This window comes from Thalassophryne amazonica, chromosome 12, assembly GCF_902500255.1.
Source record: "Thalassophryne amazonica chromosome 12, fThaAma1.1, whole genome shotgun sequence".
Lineage (NCBI taxonomy): Eukaryota > Metazoa > Chordata > Actinopteri > Batrachoidiformes > Batrachoididae > Thalassophryne > Thalassophryne amazonica.
In genome coordinates this window covers 72,297,681-72,321,033 of record NC_047114.1, presented here as the reverse complement: position 1 = coordinate 72,321,033, position 23,353 = coordinate 72,297,681, and the positions used below count along the sequence as shown (strand labels likewise).

The following is a 23,353-nucleotide window of genomic DNA, read 5'->3' as shown; positions in this document are numbered from 1 at the left end:
TTGCAATGTTTACAAATTCTATAACTATATCATTAAAAAATCCTATATTTAATCTGAAGTGCTATTATGTAAAATGTGTAAATCATGTCTTGAGAGGAGCCTCTCATTAGTAGCAAAGCAGGTGTGTTCAACTCCAAAAACAAAATGTTTTTGGCTGCGAGTTAAAAAGACTATCAGTATAACTTGAAGAACTGCCCTCTCAAGCTCATTGTCTTTTTTTTTTTACTTTACTGGACCATGCATTAAACTTCTTCCTCAGGGCTTGTGGCTGACAAAACACTTAAGTGGACCTTTTCTTGCAGCTCCTCAATCTCCTTGATGAAGGACTCCTTCAGGTTAAACTGTGAACAACAGAACATTTTCAGTTAAAAAAATAAAAACACTAACCCTTTAAATGGAAATAGTTAGTGCACTTTCAGAAAAATTTTAGAAGATGTGGTTAAGGCTATAGGTTTACATAAGAAATAAAACCTATATAGGCTCTGAGGCCCATCGGTGCTTCTGATTATCTCTGGATTATGGAGTGTGAAGTGGATGAAAGCCTATGCCTCCTCCTGGACGGGACACCAGTCTGATGGGGGTTACTTCCCCAGGCAAGATGGGTACCCATTTACAGCTGGATGGACTGAGACAATGCAGATTAAGCGTCATTAAGTGGTTCATGCCGTCAGGAAACAGTGCGAAACACAAAGCCATTGTGTTGCCCAACAAAGTACCGGTATTAGATCACTTATAATGTTGACTTCATGTGCACATAAAGTTATTTAAAAATAATATATAAACAGTAGATTTATGTCAGTTGTTATTCGTCATGGCACATTTTCAGTGGGTTAAAGCTCAAATATCAAATTGACTGCCCCATTAAACAGCATTTAAATGGTTTTACAAGCTTTTGAATGCCCAGCTTTTATAACTGGGAGTTAATTTAAGTGTCGGTGACTCTGTTTAAGGCCTTACCTGCAGGACTAGTAACTGCTATAAAAACATTTAGAGTAAAATTTGCAACATTTCAACAGCTGAACATTTAGACAAAGTTTTAAAAAAATGCCTGTATGCAAGAATGATTGTAACTCGTCTTATTCATTTTAAAAAAAAGCTTGTGGAAATAAATTTTGTAAATAAACTGCTGAGGTTAGTGCTACTACACAATTCATCTTTCCTGATAACACCACCAATCTGACTCACTTTTGTTGCAAAGTGATATGCCTGCTTGGCTTCTTCTTCTCTGCCACACTGGAAAGAACAAGAGATAAAAAAAAGTATAAAGAAATGATAACTTCAAGTCCCTAAAGAACAAAAACAAACTGTTTAATTGTAGTCATTGTATTTTAGGAAAAACACTGTAAATACCATTTTAGGGCAGGGGTGGTGGCCAAGTGGTTAGTGTGCTTGGGCTCAGTACAGAAAGTTCCTGGTTCAAACCCCACCCCTGCCACATTTCTCCATGTAATGTGGAGTTGGGTCATGAAGGGCATCCAGCGTAAAACGTGTGTAAAATCAACATGCAGATCCACTTTACGATACGATACAATACGATTCGATACGATACACTTTATTGTCCCCTCAGGGAAATTTGTCTTGGACTCATGCTAAGTGCCTTTACAAAAGGAAAACAAACAGATACAAGTAAAAACACAACCACATCCATAACAAATTAACATGACAGGAAGTCAGGAGAAACACCATAAGTATTGCACAATTCCAGTTTTAGACATTATTGTTTTGCAATTTGATGGACATGGGGATGAATGAATTTTTGAGTCTATTCAGTCTGCTCCAAGGGACTCTATACCTTCTCCCAGAGGGAAGGAGAGTGTACTCTGTGTGAAGGACATGAGCTGAATCCATCAATATCCTCTGAGCTGCTTTCAAGACAGACTCTTCATAGAGTGAGCTGAGGGACTGATATTGTTTCTTTCCAGTTATCTTCATTGCATTGTCAACTTGTCTGTTAAGTTTTGTTTTAAGTTGTACAGAGAGGTTGCCTTACCAGGCAGTCATGCCATATCTGACTAGGCTCTTTGAAGGTCCCAATAAGCACAGTGGCCTCCATCATCCAGAAATGGAAGAAGTTCAGATCCATCCATCACAATCACTCAGTTTAGACGGGCAGCCAGCTGAGTGAGGTGACAAACAACCTGATGGTCACTCTGTCAGAGCTCCAACATTCCTCTGTGGAGAGAGGGGAACCTTCCAGAAGGACAACCATCTCTGCAGCAATCCACCAGTCAGGCCTGTATGGTAGAGTGGCTGACGGAAGCCACTCTTGAGTAAAAGGCACATGGCAGCCCACCTGGAGTTTGCCAAAAGGTACCTGAAGGACTCTCAGACCATGAGAAACAAAATTCTCTGGTCTGATGAGACAAAGATTGAACTCTTTGGTGTGAATGTCAGGCGTCATTTTTGGAAGAAACCAGCTACCATCCTTGCGTGAAGCATGGTGGTGACAGCATCATGCTCTGTGGGGATGTTTTTCAGCATCAGGAACTGGGAGACTAGTCAGGATTGAAGGAAAGATTAATTCAGCAATGTACAGAGACATCCTGGATGGAAACCTGCTCCAGAGCGCTCTTGACCTCAGACTGGGTGATGGTTCATCTTTCAGCAGGACAATGACCTGAACCACACAGCCAAGATATGAAAGGAGTGACTTCAGGACAACTCTGTGAATGTCCTTGAGTGGCCCAGCCAGAGCCCAGACCTGACTCCGATTGAACATCTCTGGAGAGATCTGAAAATGGCTGTGCACCCATGTGCTCCATCTAACCTGATGAAGCTTTAGTGGTGCTGTAAAGAGGAATGAACAAAACTGCCCAAAGACAGGTGCGCCAAACTTCATATTCAAGAAGACTTGAGACTGTAAATGCTGCCAAAGGTGCACCAACAAAGTATTGAGCAAAGGGTGTAAATACTTATGTACATGTGCTTTCTTAGTTTTTATTTTTAATAGATTTGCAAAAAAAAAAAGAAGTTTCCATGTTGTCATTTTGGGGTGTTGTGAGTAGAATTTTGAAGGAAAAAATACATTTATTCCATTTTGGAATAAGGCTGTAACATAAAATGTGAAAAAAGTGAAGCACCGTGAATACTTTCTGGATGCACTGTAGTTTTACCTAACCACTGCTGCCAATGTGCTTACTCTTGTGTAGCACCTTGGCCAACTTTTTTTGTGATTTGGTGCTGGATAAATAAAGAGAATTGAGGTGATAAGCTCCCTTGCCAACATGACTATTGTAATGCCTGACCTCACTCACTCACCCACTCATCTTCAACCACTTATCCGTGATTGAGTCATGGGGACAATGTAACCTCTCAACCTTAATCTTATTTTTGTATGTTAATTATTGGTACGCTTTGATAAAGGATAATAATATGCAGTCTGAAATTTGTGTTATATTTCCAAGAGGATATTTTTCCTGGTGAGTGGTCACATGATTTGCTATGAAAAGGCCAAACATCTTGGAAAACAGCATTTGTGAAGAGGTTTTCCAGTCAATGTAATGTCATACAACCCATGGCAAAAATTATGGAATCACCGGCCTCGGAGGATGTTCATTCAGTTGTTTAATTTTGTAGAAAAAAAGCAGATCAATCAATCAATCAATCAATTTTATTTATATAGCGCCAAATCACAACAAACAGTTGCCCCAAGGCGCTTTATATTGTAAGGCAAGGCCATACAATAATTACGTAAAAACCCCAACAGTCAAAACGACCCCCTGTGAGCAAGCACTTGGCGACAGTGGGAAGGAAAAACTCCCTTTTAACAGGAAGAAACCTCCAGCAGAACCAGGCTCAGGGAGGGGCAGTCTTCTGCTGGGACTGGTTGGGGCTGAGGGAGAGAACCAGGAAAAAGACATGCTGTGGAGGGGAGCAGAGATCAATCACTAATGATTAAATGCAGAGTGGTGCATACAGAGCAAAAAGAGAAAGAAACACTCCATTGCATCATGGGAACCCCCCAGCAGTCTAAGTCTATAGCAGCATAACTAAGGGATGGTTCAGGGTCACCTGATCCAGCCCTAACTATAAGCTTTAGCAAAAAGGAAAGTTTTAAGCCTAATCTTAAAAGTAGAGAGGGTGTCTGTCTCCCTGATCCGAATTGGGAGCTGGTTCCACAGGAGAGGAGCCTGAAAGCTGAAGGCTCTGCCTCCCATTCTACTCTTACAAACCCTAGGAACTACAAGTAAGCCTGCAGTCTGAGAGCGAAGCGCTCTATTGGGGTGATATGGTACTATGAGGTCCCTAAGATAAGATGGGACCTGATTATTCAAAACCTTATAAGTAAGAAGAAGAATTTTAAATTCTATTCTACAATTAACAGGAAGCCAATGAAGAGAGGCCAATATGGGTGAGATATGCTCTCTCCCTCTAGTCCCCGTTAGTACTCTAGCTGCAGCATTTTGAATTAACTGAAGGCTTTTCAGGGAACTTTTAGGACAACCTGATAATAATGAATTACAATAGTCCAGCCTAGAGGAAATAAATGCATGAATTAGTTTTTCAGCATCACTCTGAGACAAGACCTTTCTAATTTTAGAGATATTGCGTAAATGCAAAAAAGCAGTCCTACATATATGTTTAATATGCGCTTTGAAAGACATATCCTGATCAAAAATGACTCCAAGATTTCTCACAGTATTACTAGAGGTCAGGGTAATGCCATCCAGAGTAAGGATCTGGTTAGACACCATGTTTCTAAGATTTGTGGGGCCAAGTACAATAACTTCAGTTTTATCTGAGTTTAAGATCACAGACATGACACAAAACTAAAGTCATTTCAAATGGCAACTTTCTGTTGTGTGGGCCGCTGAAGAGGAGGTATTGCTGGCCCACTACCAAAGGGCGCCCTGCCTGAAATGCGGGCTTCAGGCACGAGAGGGCGCTGCCGCTGCACAAGAACAGCCGGAGGTGACAGCTGTCACTCATCAGCTGTGACAGCTGTCACCAATCACCAGGTCATCAACCACACTATACAAGCCGGACGACATCTCCACCTCGTCACCGAGATATCATCTACCTACGAGGTAAAACTCTCAGCCGTTATTGTGCCGAAAGCACGTAATCTGTGTTTGATACTTTTGCAGACTTACCTGTTGATTACTCTCAGCCGGAGCTGGGGTTTGCGGATTGTGGAGGAGTCGACGCTCTTCACTCCTCACACCAAACCTGATAAGTAATTCTTCAAGCTCTGCACGTACTGTGTGCTTGTTTCAAAGGTGGAGGTGTCTTTCCCACCTTAACAGAAACCATTGTTTCCAAGCTGACTGTTTACTGGGTGTGTTTCCACACACTCATTATATCTGTTCCTCTGCTTCCTGCCAGCAGTACCAGATCCGACAGTCGGAGACGGTGACCACCTGGGGACTCAGGACTTGGCGGCTCCAGTATCCTTCGGGTTCGGTGGCAGTGGAAATCGTGTGGGATCCGGTTCTTCTCGGGATGGACGTCTCCTATCCTCAAGCCTGCCCACACGTCACCTTGTATATTTTGATTGTAACCCAAATTCTGTGTTTGTCTGTATTCTCGTTGTGCACATTTCACAACAGTAAAGTGTTGTATTTTGGTTTATCGTCCGTTCATTTACGCCCCCTGTTGTGGGTCCGTGTCATTACACTTTCCCAACAGGATATCTCGGTCAACGTCATGGATTCCGAGGGGCGTCAACCATCAGTTGAACAGCCAATGGAAAAGCAGGGTGCACAGGCGCCAGCAGGAGGCGTGTTAGGTGAGTTGCAGCGCATCTTAACCGCCTTCACTGCTCGGATGGACGTAGTGACCGAGCAGAGCAATATACTCAATCGCAGGATGGAGGCTCTCACCGCGGAGGTGGAAGCGCGCGCACAGGGCGCGGCTGCAGCTCCTCCTCCTGCTGTCCTGGTGCAGAATATAGACATTCCACTGGTCGTTCAACGAACCCCCCCACCGTCCCCTGAAGCATACATAAGTCCCCCGGAACCATACGGAGGTTGTGTAGAGACGTGCGCAGACTTCTTAATGCAGTGTTCGCTCGTCTTTGCACAGTGTCCCGTGATGTACGCGTCAGACTCCAGTCGGGTGGCTTATGTAATTAATTTGCTTCGAGGTGAGGCACGCGCCTGGGCTACGGCGCTTTGGGAGCAGAATGCACGGCTCCTAACGGTGTATACTGAGTTTGTGAGGGAGTTCAGACTGGTGTTTGATCACCCACATAGAGGCGAGACCACTTCAACGGTGCTGCTGTCTCTGAGACAGGGGCGTCGGAGTGCAGCCGAGTATGCAGTCGACTTCCGCATCGCGGCTGCGAGGTCCGGCTGGAATAACGTTGCACTCCGCGCCGCCTTTGTAAACGGACTGTCTCTGGTCCTAAAGGAGCACCTGGTGGCTAAGGACGAGCCGCGGGATTTGGACGGGCTTATTGATGAAGTCATACGATTAGACAATCGGTTAGAACAACGCCATTGGGAGCGAGACGAAGGACGTGGCCGGGCACGCACCGTCCCTCTCCCTTCCGGGTCCGAAAAGGTTCCGCCCTCTCCACGCTCCACAGCCTCAGCGCTCCGTGTGGCAACAGCTCCCCCTGCTGACGTTGTTAGGGAGACAAGCAGGGCCAAAAGGAGATCAGATGACAGAATGAGGAGGCTGGCCCGCGGGGAGTGTTTTCTCTGCAGCTCAAAAGAGCATATACAGAAAGACTGCCCCAAACGGCCAAAACGACAACACTCGCCTTTAGAGACTGGGCTAAGGGTGGGTCATAACATTCACGTGGGACATACACGCATATCTGCACGTCTCCCAGTTATGATCCTGAGTGGGGATCTAACCCTTCAGGCCCCAGCACTGGTGGACACGGGGTCAGAAGGGAATCTGCTGGACAGCAGATGGGCAAGGGAAGTAGGGCTCCCTCTAGTGGCGCTCCCTTCACCATTGAAGGTGCGGGCCCTAGATGGCACCCTTCTCCCTTTAATCACACACAAGACACTGCCAGTAACTTTGGTAGTGTCTGGGAATCATCGGGAGGAGACTGAGTTTTATGTGACTCCTTCCACCTCCCGCGTGATTTTGGGCTTCCCATGGATGATTAAACACAATCCCCGGATTGATTGGCTGTCTGGGGTTGTGGCTCAGTGGAGCGAAACCTGCCACCGGGAGTGTTTAGGATCCTCGGTTCCCCCCAGTTTGGCCGTTAATGAGGAGGTTAAAGTCCCCCCAATCTTACGGCGGTGCCTGAGGAGTACCACAATCTTGCTGACGTCTTCAGCAAAGATCTGGCACTCACACGTCCCCCGCACCATCCGTATGATTGCGCCATAGACTTGATCCCGGGCGTTGAGTTCCCGTCCAGTCGACTGTACAACCTCTCACGTCCTGAGCGCGAATCTATGGAGACCTACATCCGGGACTCATTAGCTGCCTGGCTGATCTGTAACTCCACCTCCCCGATGGGTGCTGGTTTCTTTTTTGTGGGCAAGAAAGACGGCGGACTCCGTCCATGCATTGACTATAGGGGACTGAATGAAATTACGGTTCGCAATCGATACCCGTTGCCCCTGTTAGATTCAGTGTTCACGCCCCTGCATGGAGCCAAAATCTTCACCAAACTGGATCTGAGAAATGCTTATCACCTGGTTCGGATCTGGAAGGGAGACGAATGGAAGACGGCATTTAACACCCCGTTAGGTCACTCTGAGTACCTGGTCATGCCGGTCGGCCTCACTAACGCCCCCGCGACGTTCCAGGCATTGGTAAATGACGTCTTGCGGGACTTCCTGCACCAATTCGTCTTCGTATACCTGGACGATATCCTCATCTTTTCCCCGGATACTGAGACTCATGTTAAGCATGTACGTCAGGTTCTGCAGCGGTTGTTGGAGAACCGGCTGAACCCCAGGCAAGCCCGCTGGTCATTGTTCTTCGGGCGTTTTGACTTCCGGATCACCTACCGCCCCGGGACCAAGAACCAAAGATCGGATGCCCTGTCCCGGGTTCACGAAGTCGAAGTCAAAACAGAGCTGTCGGATCCACCGGAATCCATCCTACCTGAGTCCACTATCGTGGCCACCCTCACCTGGGACATGGAGAAGACCGTCCGGGAGGCCCTGGCACGGAACTCGGACCCATGTAAAGAACCGAAGAACTGCCTGTACGTCCCACCAGAGGCCAGAGCTGCCGTCCTGGACTTCTGTCACGGTTCCAAGCTCTCCTGTCATCCAGGGGTGCGAAGGACCGTGGCAGTGGTCCGGCAGCGCTTCTGGTGGGCGTCCATGGAAGCCGACGTCCGGGACTATGTCCAGGCCTGTACCACCTGCGCCAGGGGTAAAGCTGACCATCAACGGGCACAGGGACTCCTCCAGCCGTTACCTGTACCCCATCGCCCCTGGTTCCACATCGGCCTGGACTTCGTCACGGGCCTCCCGCCGTCTCAGGGCATGACTACCATCCTCACGAAAGTGGACCGGTTCTCCAAGGCGGCCCACTTCGTGGCCCTTCCGAAGCTCCCTACGGCCCAGGAGACAGCAGACCTCCTGGTCCACCACGTCGTGCATCTGCATGGGATACCTGCTGACATCGTCTCAGATCGAGGTCCCCAGTTCTCCTCTCAAGTCTGGAGGAGTTTCTGCCGAGAACTGGGAGCCACCGTGAGCCTCTCGTCCGGGTATCACCCGCAGACCAACGGACAGACAGAACGGGCCAACCAAGAACTGGAGCAATCCCTACACTGTGTGACGTCCGCGTACCCGACAGCCTGGAGTGAACATCTGGCCTGGATCGAGTACGCGCATAACAGCCAGGTGTCCTCTGCCACCGGCCTCTCCCCGTTTGAGGTGTGTCTGGGGTACCAGCCCCCATTGTTTCCCGTGGTGGAGGGAGAGGTCGGTGTGCCCTCGGTCCAGGCCCACCAGCGGAGATGCCGTCGGGTGTGGCGCATCGCCCGTTCTGTCTTGTTGAAAGCCTGGATGAGGGCTAAAGCCCATGCAGATCGCCGGCGTTCCCCGGCCCCTGCATTCCAGCAAGGGCAGGAGGTATGGCTTTCCACGAAAGACGTTCCTCTACAGGTGGACTCACCGAAACTTAAAGACAGATAAATTGGTCCGTTTAAGATCCTCACAGTCATCAGTTCTGCCGCAGTGAAGCTCCAGCTCCCAGCTTCACTGCGGATCCACCCGGTTTTTCATGTCTCCAGAGTTAAACCATATCGCACCTCACCCCTCTGTGCTCCCGGACCGGCGCCACCTCCTGCTCGGATCATCGACGGCAAGCCGGCGTGGACTGTGCATTGGCTCCTGGACGTCCGCCGGAAGGGCCGGGGTTTCCAGTACTTGGTGGACTGGGAGGGGTACGGACCTGAGGAACGCTCCTGGGTGAAGAGGAGCTTCATCCTGGACCCGGCCCTCCTGGCCGATTTCTACCACCGTCATCCCGACAAGCCTGGTCGGGCGCCAGGAGGCGCCCGTTGAGGGGGGGGGTCCTGTTGTGTGGGCCGCTGAAGAGGAGGTACTGCTGGCCCACTACCAAAGGGCGCCCTGCCTGAAATGCGGGCTTCAGGCACGAGAGGGCGCTGCCGCTGCACAAGAACAGCCGGAGGTGACAGCTGTCACTCATCAGCTGTAACAGCTGTCACCAATCACCAGGTCATCAACCACACTATACAAGCCGGACGACATCTCCACCTCGTCGCCGAGATATAATCTACCTACGAGGTAAAACTCTCAGCCGTTATTGTGCCGAACGCACGTAATCTGTGTTTGATACTTTTGCAGACTTACCTGTTGATTACTCTCAGCCGGAGCTGCGGTTTGCGGATTGTGGAGGAGTCGACGCTTTTCACTCCTCACACCACACCTGATAAGTAATTCTTCAGGCTCTGCACGTACTGTGTGCTTGTTTCAAAGGTGGAGGTGTCTTTCCCACCTTAACAGAAACCATTGTTTCCAAGCTGACTGTTTACTGGGTGTGTTTCCACACACTCATTATATCTGTTCCTCTGCTTCCTGCCAGCAGTACCAGATCCGACAGTCGGAGACGGTGACCACCTGGGGACTCAGGACTTGGCGGCTCCAGTATCCTTCGGGTTCGGTGGCAGTGGAAATCGTGTGGGATCCGGTTCTTCTCGGGATGGATGTCTCCTATCCTCGAGCCTGCCCACACGTCACCTTGTATATTTTGATTATAACCCAAATTCTGTGTTTGTCTGTATTCTCGTTGTGCACATTTCACAACAGTAAAGTGTTGTATTTTGGTTTATCTATTGTCCGTTCATTTACGCCCCCTGTTGTGGGTCCGTGTCATTACACTTTCCCAACACTTTCTGGCTTTAAGAAACACTATAAGAAATCAGGAAAAAAAAATTGTGGCAGTCAGTAACGGTTACTTTTTTAGACCAAGTAGAAGAAATCACTCAATTCTGAGGAAAAAATTATGGAATCATGAAAAACAAAAGAACACTCCAACACATTGCTAGTATTTTGTTGCACCACCTCTGGCTTTTATAACAGCTTGCAGTCTCTGAGGCATGGACTTAATGAGTGACAAATAGTACTCTTCATCAATCTGGCTCCAACTTTCTCTGTTTGCTGTTGCCAGATCAGCTTTGCAGGTTGGAGCCTTGTCATGGACCATTTTCTTCAACTTCCACCAAAGATTTTCAGTTGGATTAAGATCCGGACTATTTGCAGGCCATGGCATTGACCCTATGTGTCTTTTTGCAAGGAATGTTTTCACAGTTTTTGCTCTATGGCAAGATGCATTATCATCTTGAAAAATGATTTCATCATCCCCAAACATCCTTTCAATTGATGGGATAAGAAAAGTGTCCAAAATATCAACGTTAACTTGTGCATTTATTGATGATGTAATGACAGCCATCTCCCCAGTGCCTTTACCTGACATGCAGCCCCATATCATCCATGACTGTGGAAATTTACATGTTCTCTTCAGGCAGTCATCTTTCTAAATCTCATTGGAACGGCACCAAACAAAAGTTCCAGCATCATCACCTTGCCCAATACAGATTTGAGATTCATCACTGAATATGACTTTCATCCAGTCATCCACAGTCCACGATTGCTTTTCCTTAGCCCATTGTAACCTTGTTTTTTTCTGTTTAGGTGTTAATGATGGCTTTCGTTTAGCTTTTCTGTATGTAAATCCCATTTCCTTTAGGCGGTTTCTTACAGTTCGGTCACAGACGTTGACTCCAGTTTCCTCCCATTCGTTCCTCAATTGTTTTGTTGTGCATTTCGATTTTTGAGACATATTGCTTTAAGTTTTCTTTCTTGACGCTTTGATGTCTTCCTTGGTCTACCAGTATGTTTGCCTTTAATAACCTTCCCATGTTGTTTGTATTTGGTCCAGAGTTTAGACACAGCTGACTGTGAACAACCAACATCTTTTGCAACATTGCCTGATGATTTACCCTCTTTTAAGAGTTTGATAATCCTCTCCTTTGTTTCAATTGACATCTCTCATGTTGGAGCCATGATTCATGTCAGTCCACTTGGTGCAACAGCTCTCCAAGGTGTGATCACTCCTTTTTAGATGCAGACTAATGAGCAGATCTGATTTTATGCAGTTGTTAGTTTTGGGGATGAAATTTTACAGGGTGATTCCATAATTTATTCCTCAGAATTGAGTGAGTCCATATTTTTTTTCCCTCTGCTTGGTCTAAAAAAGTAACCGTTACTGACTGCCACAATTATTTTTCCTGATTTCTTATAGTGTTTCTTAAAACCAGAAAGTTGCCATTTGAAATGACTTTAGTTTTGTGTCATGTCTGTGATCTGCTTTTTTTCTACAAAATTAAACAACTGAATGAACATCCTCCGAGGCCGGTGATTCCATAATTATTGCCAGGGGTTGTATAATGATTAACATCCCTTAGGAACCAGAATGGACAAATACAGCATGGCTATATGATCAGCGAACAATCAATAATGTACCTTTCTTTTGTTTGCCCGACAAAAAAAAGTACATCAAAGAGGGTGTAATTCAAAGTGATATACAGCATGTGTGTAATAGTCACTCACCCTCAGAGATATCTGACATAGGTATCCCCACATCTCAGCGTTTTGGAAGTTGAAATTGGTAGCCTCATTCAGAGCAGACTCCGCTTCATCCAGCTTTTCCAGCTACACAGAAACATATATTAAGATGTGTACCTCATACAAACCCAGGAATCACCTTCTTATGGTACGTGATATGCAACTGGACTGCATTTACATAGTGCTTTTTCATCTGATGCAGATGTTTAAAGCACTTTTCAGTCATTCTCTCATTCACCCATTCACACAATGATATCAGGACAATGCCATCCAAGGCACTCAACTGCACTTCGGGAGCAACTTGGCAGTGAAGGATCTTGGCCAAGGGAACCTTTGTGACTTTTCAGTATGCTGGGGAATTGAACCAAAGATCTGTTCACAAGCCACCCTCTCAATATACCAATGATTCGGAAAATGTGGGCCACAGCCCCCTGGTTGGCCAAGAAGGTACTACAGGTGGGTTTCCCCAACTGGTGCACTGTGAAAGTACTGCAGGTGGACCTTGTAAGTAAGGTCATTAAAATAAATTTAAAAAGGCTTGGATTTTCAATTCTCTAATAAAGTTTAAATTACCTATAATAATAATAAAGCCATGAGATTGAAATTGTGTTTTCTTCATTTATCTGACCTACTTAAGCATAAGGTATGTTTGTAAATACTGTAAATAAAATCTTAGTTCCATGAGTTAGGGTTAGGGTCACCCTATCTCTAAGGGAGATAGGGTGAGGAGCTCAGTCACTCGGGAGGAGCTCGGAGTCGAGCCGCTGCTCCTCCATGTCGAAAGGAGCCAGTTGAGGTGGCTCAGGCATCTTTTCCGTATGCCCCCTGGACGCCTCGCTGGAAAGGTGTTCCGGGCACGTCCCATCGGGAGGAGGCCCCAGGGAAGACCCAGGACACGCTGGAGGGACTACGTCTCTCGGCTGGCTTGGGAACACCTTGGGGTTCCCCCGGAGGAGCTGGGGGAGGTGTGTGTGGATCGGGAGGTCTAGGCGGCTTTGCTTGAGCTGCTGCCCCCACGACCCGACTCCGGATAAAGCGGAAGAAAATGGATGGATGGATGGATGGATGGATGGAGTTCCATGTGTGGATCACAATCATTATTAAGGGTTTGGTGGGTGGGTCCCAGACAATTTTCAGATTTCAAAGTGGACCCCAGCATTCTTAAATTTCAGAATGCCTGCTCTAGACTTTCACTTGGCCAAATAAACTGAATATCACCTCTTGCTAATTTACTGAAGAATTCTGTCCTCTTACAATGAAAATCCTGTCTCCCACATGAGTAACAGTTTTTACAGCCAGTAGACTTATGATGGTACTTAAAGAAGAACTTTGGATTTGTTTTTGTTTTGTTTTTTATCCTGCACTCTCTAATTTTGAAGTTGGGAAAAATGATATTGTTGAAAAATCCATGCAGACTGAGTGTAACATTTCACATGGCACTTGCAAACACTGTGCTCAGGTCGGTGAAGAACTGTGCCTGAAATATATTTTACTACATCATTATGTCTTCTCGGTAATTAAGGCTGTTTCACTGTTCCACCACAGGTGGAACAGTGAAAAAAGAAAAGTTGGTCAGAATTTCACTTTTTCCCTGCAGCTGGTGGGGTGGCATTGTTTTTACGAAGACTTATGTTTATTAACTGGCAGAGTTTTACCTTATAACAGGCCATGCCCAGGCCAAGCCAGGTCAGGCAGGAGGGCGTGTGTCTGCAAGCCCGCAGGTAGACATCTTTGGCTCTCTCATACTGAAATTTAATACCACAGAAAGGACATACTGAGTTACACTACATAATTCAGTGGTTTTTCATGTGTTGCTACACATTGTCTTCTTTCAACAGGGAACATAATTCTCAACTTTAAAAAAAAACTGTTTTGTGTGGGGTGAAAATGGGTTAACAGAAATGATAATATCACATTTTCCGGCATATAAGTCAGGTTTTTTTTTACTAATTTGGGAAGTCCTGCAACTTATACTTGGGTCTAACTAATACTCATTTTCATATTGCAACATAAAACCAACCTGATCATGATTTCCATGCAATTCAAAAATTTTGTTGTGAAAAGTTATTGATCACTTTGAGTAACTGTTTTCATTTCAGAAAATGTTACATAAATGGAGTCCTGTGGATCATCCTCATCCCAGGTAAATCATACAGTTGAAGCAGCAGGACCTTCGTGGCCAGGACGATGGTGGAGGATCGAACCCACGCGGCTCGCACAAAAGACCGTTCCTCTACCAGGTCAGCCAAAGAGGAACTCCCCGTTAGCCAAGCTAGCGGGAACGTCTTTTCAAATGGGACCCAGGACTTTCATCCCGCTACACATCTCCCCACCATTTTTGACTTTGTCCCGAAGTCACAGGTGCATGTTAGCATACTCTGTGATCCACATCCTGTTCGTGACGCCAGATTGAAGCAGCAGGACCTTCGTGGCCGGGACAACGGTGGGGGATCGAACCCACACGGCTCGCACAAAAGGCCGTTCCTCTACCAGGTCAGCCAAAGGGGAACTCCCCATTAGCCAAGCTAGCGGGAACGTCTTTTCAAATGGGACCCGGGACTTTCATCCCGCTACACAGTGTTCAATAAATAATAAATAAATAAGTAAATTAATAAAGAAATTCAGCATCTGAATTGTTTTAGTTATTACAAATTATTAGCTTGCTTTTTATGGTGTTAGTTTATAGTCTTTCAAGAAGCACTAACAAAATGAAAAGTATTCTGTCAAATTTAAGTAAAAGATGCATATTACGTACACCCTATGTGCACATATTACATCTGATCATTCACGTTCTGTGGATCATGATGTGTCCAGATGTCACAAATTTTACAAACATGTTTAAACTTTCCTGATTGTTGACAGTGTTGTACAATTCTACTTTTACCACAGATTACACCCATTTTCATTCCCCGATTTTTTTGTGCCACAAACATAATTGGGTGTCAATTATTGGCAGTGGGAGACTGACTTTAGGCATATCGACCAAGGTGATGTCGAGAGCTGTTCTCTTTTCTCACAATTGCTCCTGTAAATGTGGTAATTGTAAAGATCATACCTGTGGCTGAACAATTGGTTCTGAACTTCCCACTATGGTTGGTTCTGGAGATGATCGGAGTGAAAACCTTCCCAGTTATGTTCAGTGAAGAAATTTCTTTTCATTGAAGTATAGCTCTTATTGGCATCACTAGGCAGCCACTCTACTAAACGGAAGTGGCATCTATAAAATCCTTGACATCATAAAAATGTCAAGTGAAACTTCAAAAAGAAGCATACAGACAGTTCCAGTACCTCACTGCTGCCAGCTAACTTTTCAACTTCATTGACACCAGACATGTTTCCCCAGGAGATCAAAAGTCTATGCAGACATATCAATATCTCACAAGTTACTGACACGCACACACACACACACAAAATCCCAAATTACATGTCCTCACAGAAACGCTCATAGAGGAAATACTCACAGATCATAAGACACAGTGTGGAATAAAACAAATATATACAGCTGAAACACAGGCAGCCCCACATGTGACTGCTGTCTGATACGTGGCAAGTATGCACTCACTAAAAAAAAGAAGAAAAAGAAAAGAAAAAAGAAAAACTCACCTCTTACTTCACTCCAGGTCTGGAGGTAAGAAATGTGACCAATTGTAGGATTATAAGTCACGTTTTTTTTTACTAGTTTGGGAGGTGCTGCAACTTATATTCCAGTGTAACCTACATACTGAAAAATAACACATTCATTAATAATAAGAATCATTATAACTAACCTCCCAGGAATCAAATTACTAAATGAAAGAAACTCAAATTAAAAAAAGAATAAGTGCCAATAATAAAAAGTACACAAGAACTCCCAAAAATTCCAAATTAAAGAGCTGATGAGAAAAAAAAGTCTGACTTATTATCCAGTGTGGCTTATACAACCCAAATGTTTTTGCTTTTTGTTTTTTCCTTTCAAATAGGCTTTTTTTTAATACAGGTGAGAGTTATACTCAGGAAAATGTGTTATATTTGTTATTGATGTCAGACATTGCGTCCACTATGATATGACACAACACCTGACAATTCATGCTATTTCCAGTCTATCACATGGATTAATTGCTTGAGTGGGCTGATAAGTGACAAACAAAGACTAAGACAGCTCTGATTGCCAACACTAATCTATACACAATACAATATAGTATTTTACAATTGAGAATCAATAAGCAGGTTTTTGTCCTTTGTTACACAAACAATAAATAATGACTACGTCACATTTGTGCATGAGATTCAGAGAATGAAGAGTCTGCTTGAGGAGCAATGCCATAAGGTTTATTTTTATAATAACGAAAAGAACAAAACATTTTTTAAATAGTATTGGGTTTCCTATTTGGTTACCCTTATGAAGTCCTGAAACACTTTGTTTGATGATGATAATTTCACTTTAAGTAAACTGTTTAACAGCTCAGACAGCAGTATCATATTTCTCTTTCTGACCTGTTTCTCCTGAAAGTAGATGGATCCCAGGCGCAGAAGGACAAAGTGAATGTCTGATGGAAGTGGGAACAAGTCCAAACTCTGCTCATAGCTCTTCACAGATTTACTGAAAGCCTTGAGTAGGTACTGACAGTGACCATTCAGAGCCCATACATCTGCATCCTGCTGAGACAGTGAATAATGTCACTGTCAATTATTTATGTACATCTTGATCATCAAAATTTAATATTCAGGTCAGGCAGCATATTTTCTGAAACACTGAAATGTTACAAGTGCTTTGGTTATTTTTACAAGAGAGAGACGGGTATCATGGAAGCACCAAGGGAACAACTTATATGGGAAAAAGACTTGATTGCAAGACGTGATTGCTGAAAGGACCTTCGGCACCCCCATTGTTTTCACTTGGGGTCACCACAGCATATCTGAGGTGTACCTGCATGCTGATTTGACAAAAATTTTACAATGGATGCCCTTCCTGAGGCAACCCCACCTTGCATAATTGGCAGCGGTGGGTTTGAACTGGGAACCTTCCCTACTGGCAACAAGCACCCATAATTGCTTGGCCAGCGTCTCTGCCACATGGTTAGCAGCATAGCAAACAACATAATAATTCAGAGGAATCTTTCAAACAGTTGCACAAGGAGTCAATTTTGCAAAAATAAATAAATAAATATAGTCTGCCATTCTGGCATATTGTATTGCACAGAATGCCACCATGTGGCCCAATTTGGATAATCTTGTTGTACAAAGGTAGGTTTTTGACTATGAAGAAGTAAGAGCTATACAGGCCCTGAGACCCATCGGGCCAGTACTCATCCCTGTATATCATGGTATGAAGCAGATGAGTTGTACAACTCTCTGTCAATGGACCCACAGGTTACTTCCCCATCCAAGGCTGGTAACTATTTTCATCTGGTTGCACTGTGATGATGCAGATGAAGTACCTTGTTTAAGGACACAGAGAGGTCGCATGACCAGGAACCAAATCCAGATTTACAACCCCTGGCAAAAATTATGGAATCCCCGGCCTCGGAGGATGTTCATTCAGTTGTTTAATTTTGTAGAAAAAAAAGCAGATCACAGACATGACACAAAACTAAAGTCATTTCAGACTGCAACTTTCTGGCTTTAAGAAACATATAAGAAATCAAGAAAAATAATTGTGGCAGTCAGTAAAGGTTACTTTTTTAGACTAAGCAGAGGGAAAAAAAAATGGACTCACTCAATTCTGAGGAATAAATTATGGCATCACCCTGTAAATTTTCATCCCCAAAACTAACACTTGCATCAAATCAGATCTGCTCGTTAGTCTGCATCTAAAAAGGAGTGATCACACCTTGGAGAGCTGTTGCACCAAGTGGACTGACATGAATCATGGCTCCAACACGAGAGATGTCAATTGAAACAAAGGAGAGGATTATCAAACTCTTAAAAGAGGGTAAATCATCATGCAATGTTGCAAAAGATGTTGGTTGTTCACAGTCAGCTGTGTCTAAACTCTGGACCAAATACAAACAACATGGGAAGGTTGTTAAAGGCAAACATACTGGTAGACCAAGGAAGACATCAAAGCGTCAAGACAGAAAACTTAAAGCAATATGTCTCAAAAATCGAAAATGCACAACAAAACAAATTAGGAATGAATGGGAGGAAACTGGAGTCAACGTCTGTGACCGAACTGTAAGAAACCGCCTAAAGGAAATGGGATTTACATACAGAAAAGCTAAACGAAAGCCATCATTAACACCTAAACAGAAAAAAACAAGGTTACAATGGGCTAAGGAAAAGCAATCGTGGACTGTGGATGACTGGATGAAAGTCATATTCAGTGATGAATCTCGAATCTGCATTGGGCAAGGTGATAATGCTGGAACTTTTGTTTGGTGCCGTTGCAATGAGATTTATAAAGATGACTGCCTGAAGAGAACATGTAAATTTCCAGTCATTGATGATATGGGGCTGCATGTCAGGTAAAGACACGGGGGAGATGGCTGTCATTACATCATCAATAAATGCACAAGTTTACATTGATATTTTGGACACTTTCTTATCCCATCAATTGAAAGGATGTTTGGGGATGATGAAATCATTTTTCAAGATGATAATGCATCTTGCCATAGAGCAAAAACTGTGAAAACATTCCTTGCAAAAAGACACATAGGGTCAATGTCATGGCCTGCAAATAGTCCGGATCTTAATCCAATTGAAAATCTTTGGTGGACCATTTTTGGTGGAAAATGGTCCATGACAAGGCTCCAACCTGCAAAGCTGATCTGGCAACAGCAATCAGAGAAAGTTGGAGCCTTGAGGCCGTCTCAGCTGTGAGGCAGAGACTGCTGGAGGATGTGTCTCTACTTGAATGGACCAAACTCACACCAGACCACATCTGCCAACTCTTGGAGATCTGTCTCAACACCACGTATTTTCTGTTTAGGGGGAATTACTACAGACAGATTCATGGTTGTGCGATGGGGTCTCCGGTATCCCCCATTGTGGCCAATCTGTACATGGAGCGAGTGGAGAAGACAGCATTGACGTCTTTCACGGGCATCTCTCCCAGTCACTGGTTCAGATATGTTGATGACACATGGGTTAAAATCAAGCAACAGCAAGTTGAGGACTTTACAGAACACATCAACTCTGTGGACGCCAATATCAAGTTCACATGTGAGGATGCCAGAAACAACCATTTAGCCTTCTTGGACTGTGATGTTACGATTGGAGAGAACAGGCAGCTCCAGACAGGGGTTTACAGAAAACCAACTCACACTGACCAATATCTGCTCTTTGGCTCAAACCACCCCCTTGAACACAAGCTCGGGGTGATCAGGACGCTTCAACACAGAGCCCTACAGGTGCCCACAACTGCAGAGGGAAGGGCTAAAGAACAACAACGTGTCCGGAAAGCCCTCACAGTATGTGGGTACCCACGATGGTCCCTGGACAAAGTGCAGAAGTCCCAGAGAACAAAGAGACCAGATAGACAGGAGATGGAGACAAGAAGAAGAGGAGTGTCTCTCCCTTATGTAGCAGGAGTAGGGGAAAAACTACAGAGGATCTTCAGACAGCACAAAATCCCAGTTTACTTTAAATCGGTTAACACCTTGAGACAAAAATTAGTTCACCCTAAGGACATGATCCCTAGTTACAAACAGAGCAATGTAGTGTATTCTATCAGATGTCAGGAAAACTGTAACGAACACTACATAGGTGAAACGAAGCAACCTTTACACAAAAGGCTATACCAGCACCGCACAGAGGGCGCCAGTGGACCTCAGTCTGCGGTTCATCTCCACCTTAAAGACACTAACCACACGTTTGAGGACAAGGAAGTTAAAATATTAGCCAGAGAGAAGAAATGGTTTGAGAGAGGGGTCAAGGAGGCATTCTTGTGAAACGTTTGAAACCCAGCCTTAACCGGGGAGGGGGTCTGAGACACAATTTATCCCCTGTTTACAATGGGGTACTCAGCTCAAAGGAGTTTCAGTCTTTTGTTCATGGTAATGAGTCATTCACGTCATCAAGGGAGCCATCAGAAAGGCATCCATCCCATCATTAGAGGGACAGCTGTCCTGTCATTAGGTGTGCTAACTAGAGCACAATAGTTGCTAATTAGAGCTATTGTTTAGTCACTAGCCTATAGCAGTCTGCCTCTCAGTAGGAAGGGTCTGGTTAGGTTTAAAACTCCAGCTTTTGTTGGCTTCTGTTTTATTCTTCTCTACAAGAGTCAGACAGAAGTCAGACTTCCAGAGCAAGAATTTTAGCTGAGGAAGCTTCTGTGATTTGAAGCGAAACGTCCTTGCGTCAAGCAACCCAGTCCAGTCGAAGATTCAAGCTTCTCTACCATTTGAAATGACTTTAGTTTTGTGTCATGTCTGTGATCTGCTTTTTTTCTACAAAATTAAACAACTGAATGAACATCCTCCAAGGCCGGTGATTCCATAATTTTTGCCAGTGGTTGTATATGTTGATAGGCAGCACACTTGGCATGCTGAAGTCATGCTCCTTGAGTTGAGGGATGGCTTGTGGAGTTTCAAATTAGGATTCTATATGGTTGGAAAAAGTGTGATTTGATGCTAGAAATGTCAATATTGGACAACTCTGTGCAAATTTATCACCAAAAGAAGAATTTCAACCCCATCTGACGCAAATTTGTGATGCATGAGGAAAAGTGAATTAGTCTATTAGTATGTGATACTACCACGAAATGCACCATATTTTCGTGACGGTACCACAAAATGCAGGTTGACATTGGGGGGTGGGGGGTCTGTGGGGGATATGGTTAAGGAAAGGGGTAGGGTTACAAATAGCAAAAAACAAACAAAAAAACAACTGTGTCACAAAAATGTGACTCACTTTGTGACAGGATCACAAAAAAAGCATGAGCCTGGGCTGAGAATTTCTGTACCAAGCATGGTGGCCATCTTGGAAAATGGCTGCCATTTTGAATAATTGAGTGGCCCATGGGATTTTTCAAAACAGTAATGTCTAAGGAGTATTTTTAAACCAAATTTGGTGTTTGTACCACCATTTATAAGATTATTTTAGCTACCTGCTGCAATACAGATCAGGTGTTGTCACTCATGAAATGTTTCCAGGAAAAGCACCTGACAATGTGGTAAAAGGTCACACAAGAGGTGAATATTTTAAATTCCATAGCACAGGCTTAAAACTTGGCACAGATGTAGCCATGGATGACACTAATTATATCCAAAAGCTATTTCTGCTTTGTGAAAAAAAAAAAAAGAAGAAGCAGGACATTAAAATTTAATTATTCAAAATTTTAAGGCGTGTAGTCTGTTGTGAGCCAGGCCAAATCCTCTGGAGTCAATATGGAGGTCTTGGTGATTCTCGGTTATTTACCGTAGTAGTACTGTAGTTTATATGTATATCTTTCCATTTCTTTTACATATACATGTATTTTTTCGTAAATGACATCATTTATGCATTCTTACAGTCAGCTATCAGAGTGACATAACCTGTGAGCCATGGGATAGAATCTCTTTTAGGGTATCAGCAGCATTCTCATACTCCGTCCTTAATAGCTGCCACTGAGCCAGAAAGAAGAGATAGGAGACACTGCGACCGTCATCTGAACACAGCAGCAGCTTCGAAAGAGCTTGCTCAGCCATCTTAGAAAAACAAAAACATACACGGTCAGCAGAGAAATACTGCAGTTCTCATTTTATCTACGACATTACAGTTTGGTAAATCAAGATGCACTATATGTGTATTTCTGTACCTGCAGGGCATTGTTCTGTAACAGAAACTGGATTGTCTCTGTATAGATAGTCAAAGAGAGTTTAGCTGGCACAGATGCAGAGCTCATATTCTGTGCTGAAGGCATGTTCTGGATCTCTAAATCCTGGTCTGCACTTTTTGGATCTGGGGGAGTATAAGTCAGACAACTGTGTGCATGTTACTGGAGTCAGGAGAAAGGAAGCTTATATACAGTAGTGGGCACACTTCAGTTCACAGTTAATTACCAAAGCTTACTTTTTAGATGGGGGATTAGCTTATCAACTAACTTCAAAAACCATTAGTATTAACTAAATTATAAAACTGTTTCATTTGTTCATTAATTATGTATGTACATCTTGATTATCATCTGCTAAACCTTTCTGGGAACCTCCATGTTTTTATACTTTACCTTATTACTATTTCAGCTCTTTAGGACTGTTTTTTCAGGACTTTACAGGAAAAAAACTCAAGCCAAAAGTAAGTTGTCCATTTGGCTGCTCCGGGTCACCACAGCAGTTGTAAATTGTACCATAAAAAACTGTTTCATTACAAGCTATGACCTGTTTTGTATACATGTTGATTTGTAATATTGTTGTGTGGGCCGCCAGAAGAGGAGGTACTGCTGGCCCACCACCAGAGGGCGCCCTGCCTGAAGTGCGGGCTTCAGGCACGAGAGGGCGCTGCCGCCACGGACACAACCGGGAGTGACAGCTGTCACACATCAACTCATGACAGCTGTCACCCATCTTCATTTCATCACTCCATAAAAGCCAGATGTCATCTCCACCTCGCTGTCGAGATATCATCTACCTGTGAAGGTAATTCTCTGCTAAACTGAAAACACTGACTAATAGTCTGAACTTCTTTGCAGCCGTTTTCCTGTAAGTGTTTCCTTATCTGTGGGATTGGCGTTTGGTGTGATCAGCGACAGCTTCGCTTCACACCCCAACCAGATAAGTGGTTAGACAGGAGCTGCACGTGTGTGTGATTAGAGGTGGAGGTGACTTTCCACCTTCTGACTGTTTTTGTTACTGGGTGTGCACACACCCACATCTCACTGTTTGTGCTCCTCGCCAGCAGTACCAGATCCGACAGTCGGGGACGGTGATCACCTGGGAATTCGGGACTTGGCGGCTCCAGTATTCTCCGGGTTCTGTGGTGGTGGAAATCGTGTGGTTCCGGCTCTTCTCAGGACAGACGTCTTCTATCCTCGAGCCTGCCCACACGTCACCTTGGTGTATTGACTGCTGTCAGATTCTGTGACTGTCTGTATCATCGTTGTGCACATTCACAACATTAAATTGTTACCTTTTGGCTCATCTATTGACCGTTCATTTGCGCCCCCTGTTGTGGGTCCGTGTCACTACACTTTCCCAACAGGATATCTCGGCCACCGTGATGGATCCTGAGGGGCGTCAACCATCTGTTGGACGGCCAATGGAAGAGCAGGGTGCACAGGCGTCGGCTGGAGGCGTGATTGGTGAGTTGCAGCATATCCTCGCCGCCTTTACCGCTCGGATGGACCTGATGACCGAGCAAAACATCATCCTTAATCGCAGGATGGAGGCTCTCACCGCGCAGGTGGAAGCGCGCGCTCAGGGCGCTGCTGCAGCTCCTCC

At 44.6% G+C, this 23,353-nt stretch overlaps 1 protein-coding gene across 2 annotated transcripts; it reads right to left on the bottom strand.

Moving 5' to 3' along the window:
• Positions 1–231: 231 nt before the first annotated feature.
• Positions 232–21,848, bottom strand: LOC117521877 (cilia- and flagella-associated protein 70-like). Of its 2 annotated transcripts, XM_034183222.1 has the most exons (7): positions 21,736–21,848; positions 21,473–21,625; positions 16,494–16,658; positions 13,676–13,765; positions 12,006–12,107; positions 1,186–1,233; positions 232–341 (listed from the first exon to the last, which is right to left on the bottom strand). In XM_034183222.1, exons 1-7 carry the CDS (start codon positions 21,838–21,840, stop codon positions 243–245), a joined length of 762 nt encoding a protein of 253 aa, XP_034039113.1. In that variant the 5' UTR covers positions 21,841–21,848; the 3' UTR covers positions 232–242. The 2 variants fall into 2 exon arrangements, with proteins under 2 accessions (XP_034039113.1, XP_034039112.1); XM_034183221.1 differs by lacking the exon at positions 232–341 and having other exon boundaries at positions 964–1,233; positions 16,494–16,655.
• Between the last annotated feature and the right edge of the window lie 1,505 nt (positions 21,849–23,353).

Excerpts from the sequence above, each read along its gene's own strand:
- LOC117521877 (XM_034183221.1), bottom strand. The coding sequence starts at position 21,840 with ATGCCTTCAGCACAGAATATGAGCTCTGCATCTGTGCCAGCTAAACTC. Across the intron at positions 21,626-21,735 it reads TACAGAACAATGCCCTGCAG|ATGGCTGAGCAAGCTCTTTC; the intron begins GTACAGAAATAC and ends TGTTTTTCTAAG. Across the intron at positions 12,108-13,675 it reads TGGGCATGGCCTGTTATAAG|CTGGAAAAGCTGGATGAAGC; the intron begins GTAAAACTCTGC and ends GTTTCTGTGTAG.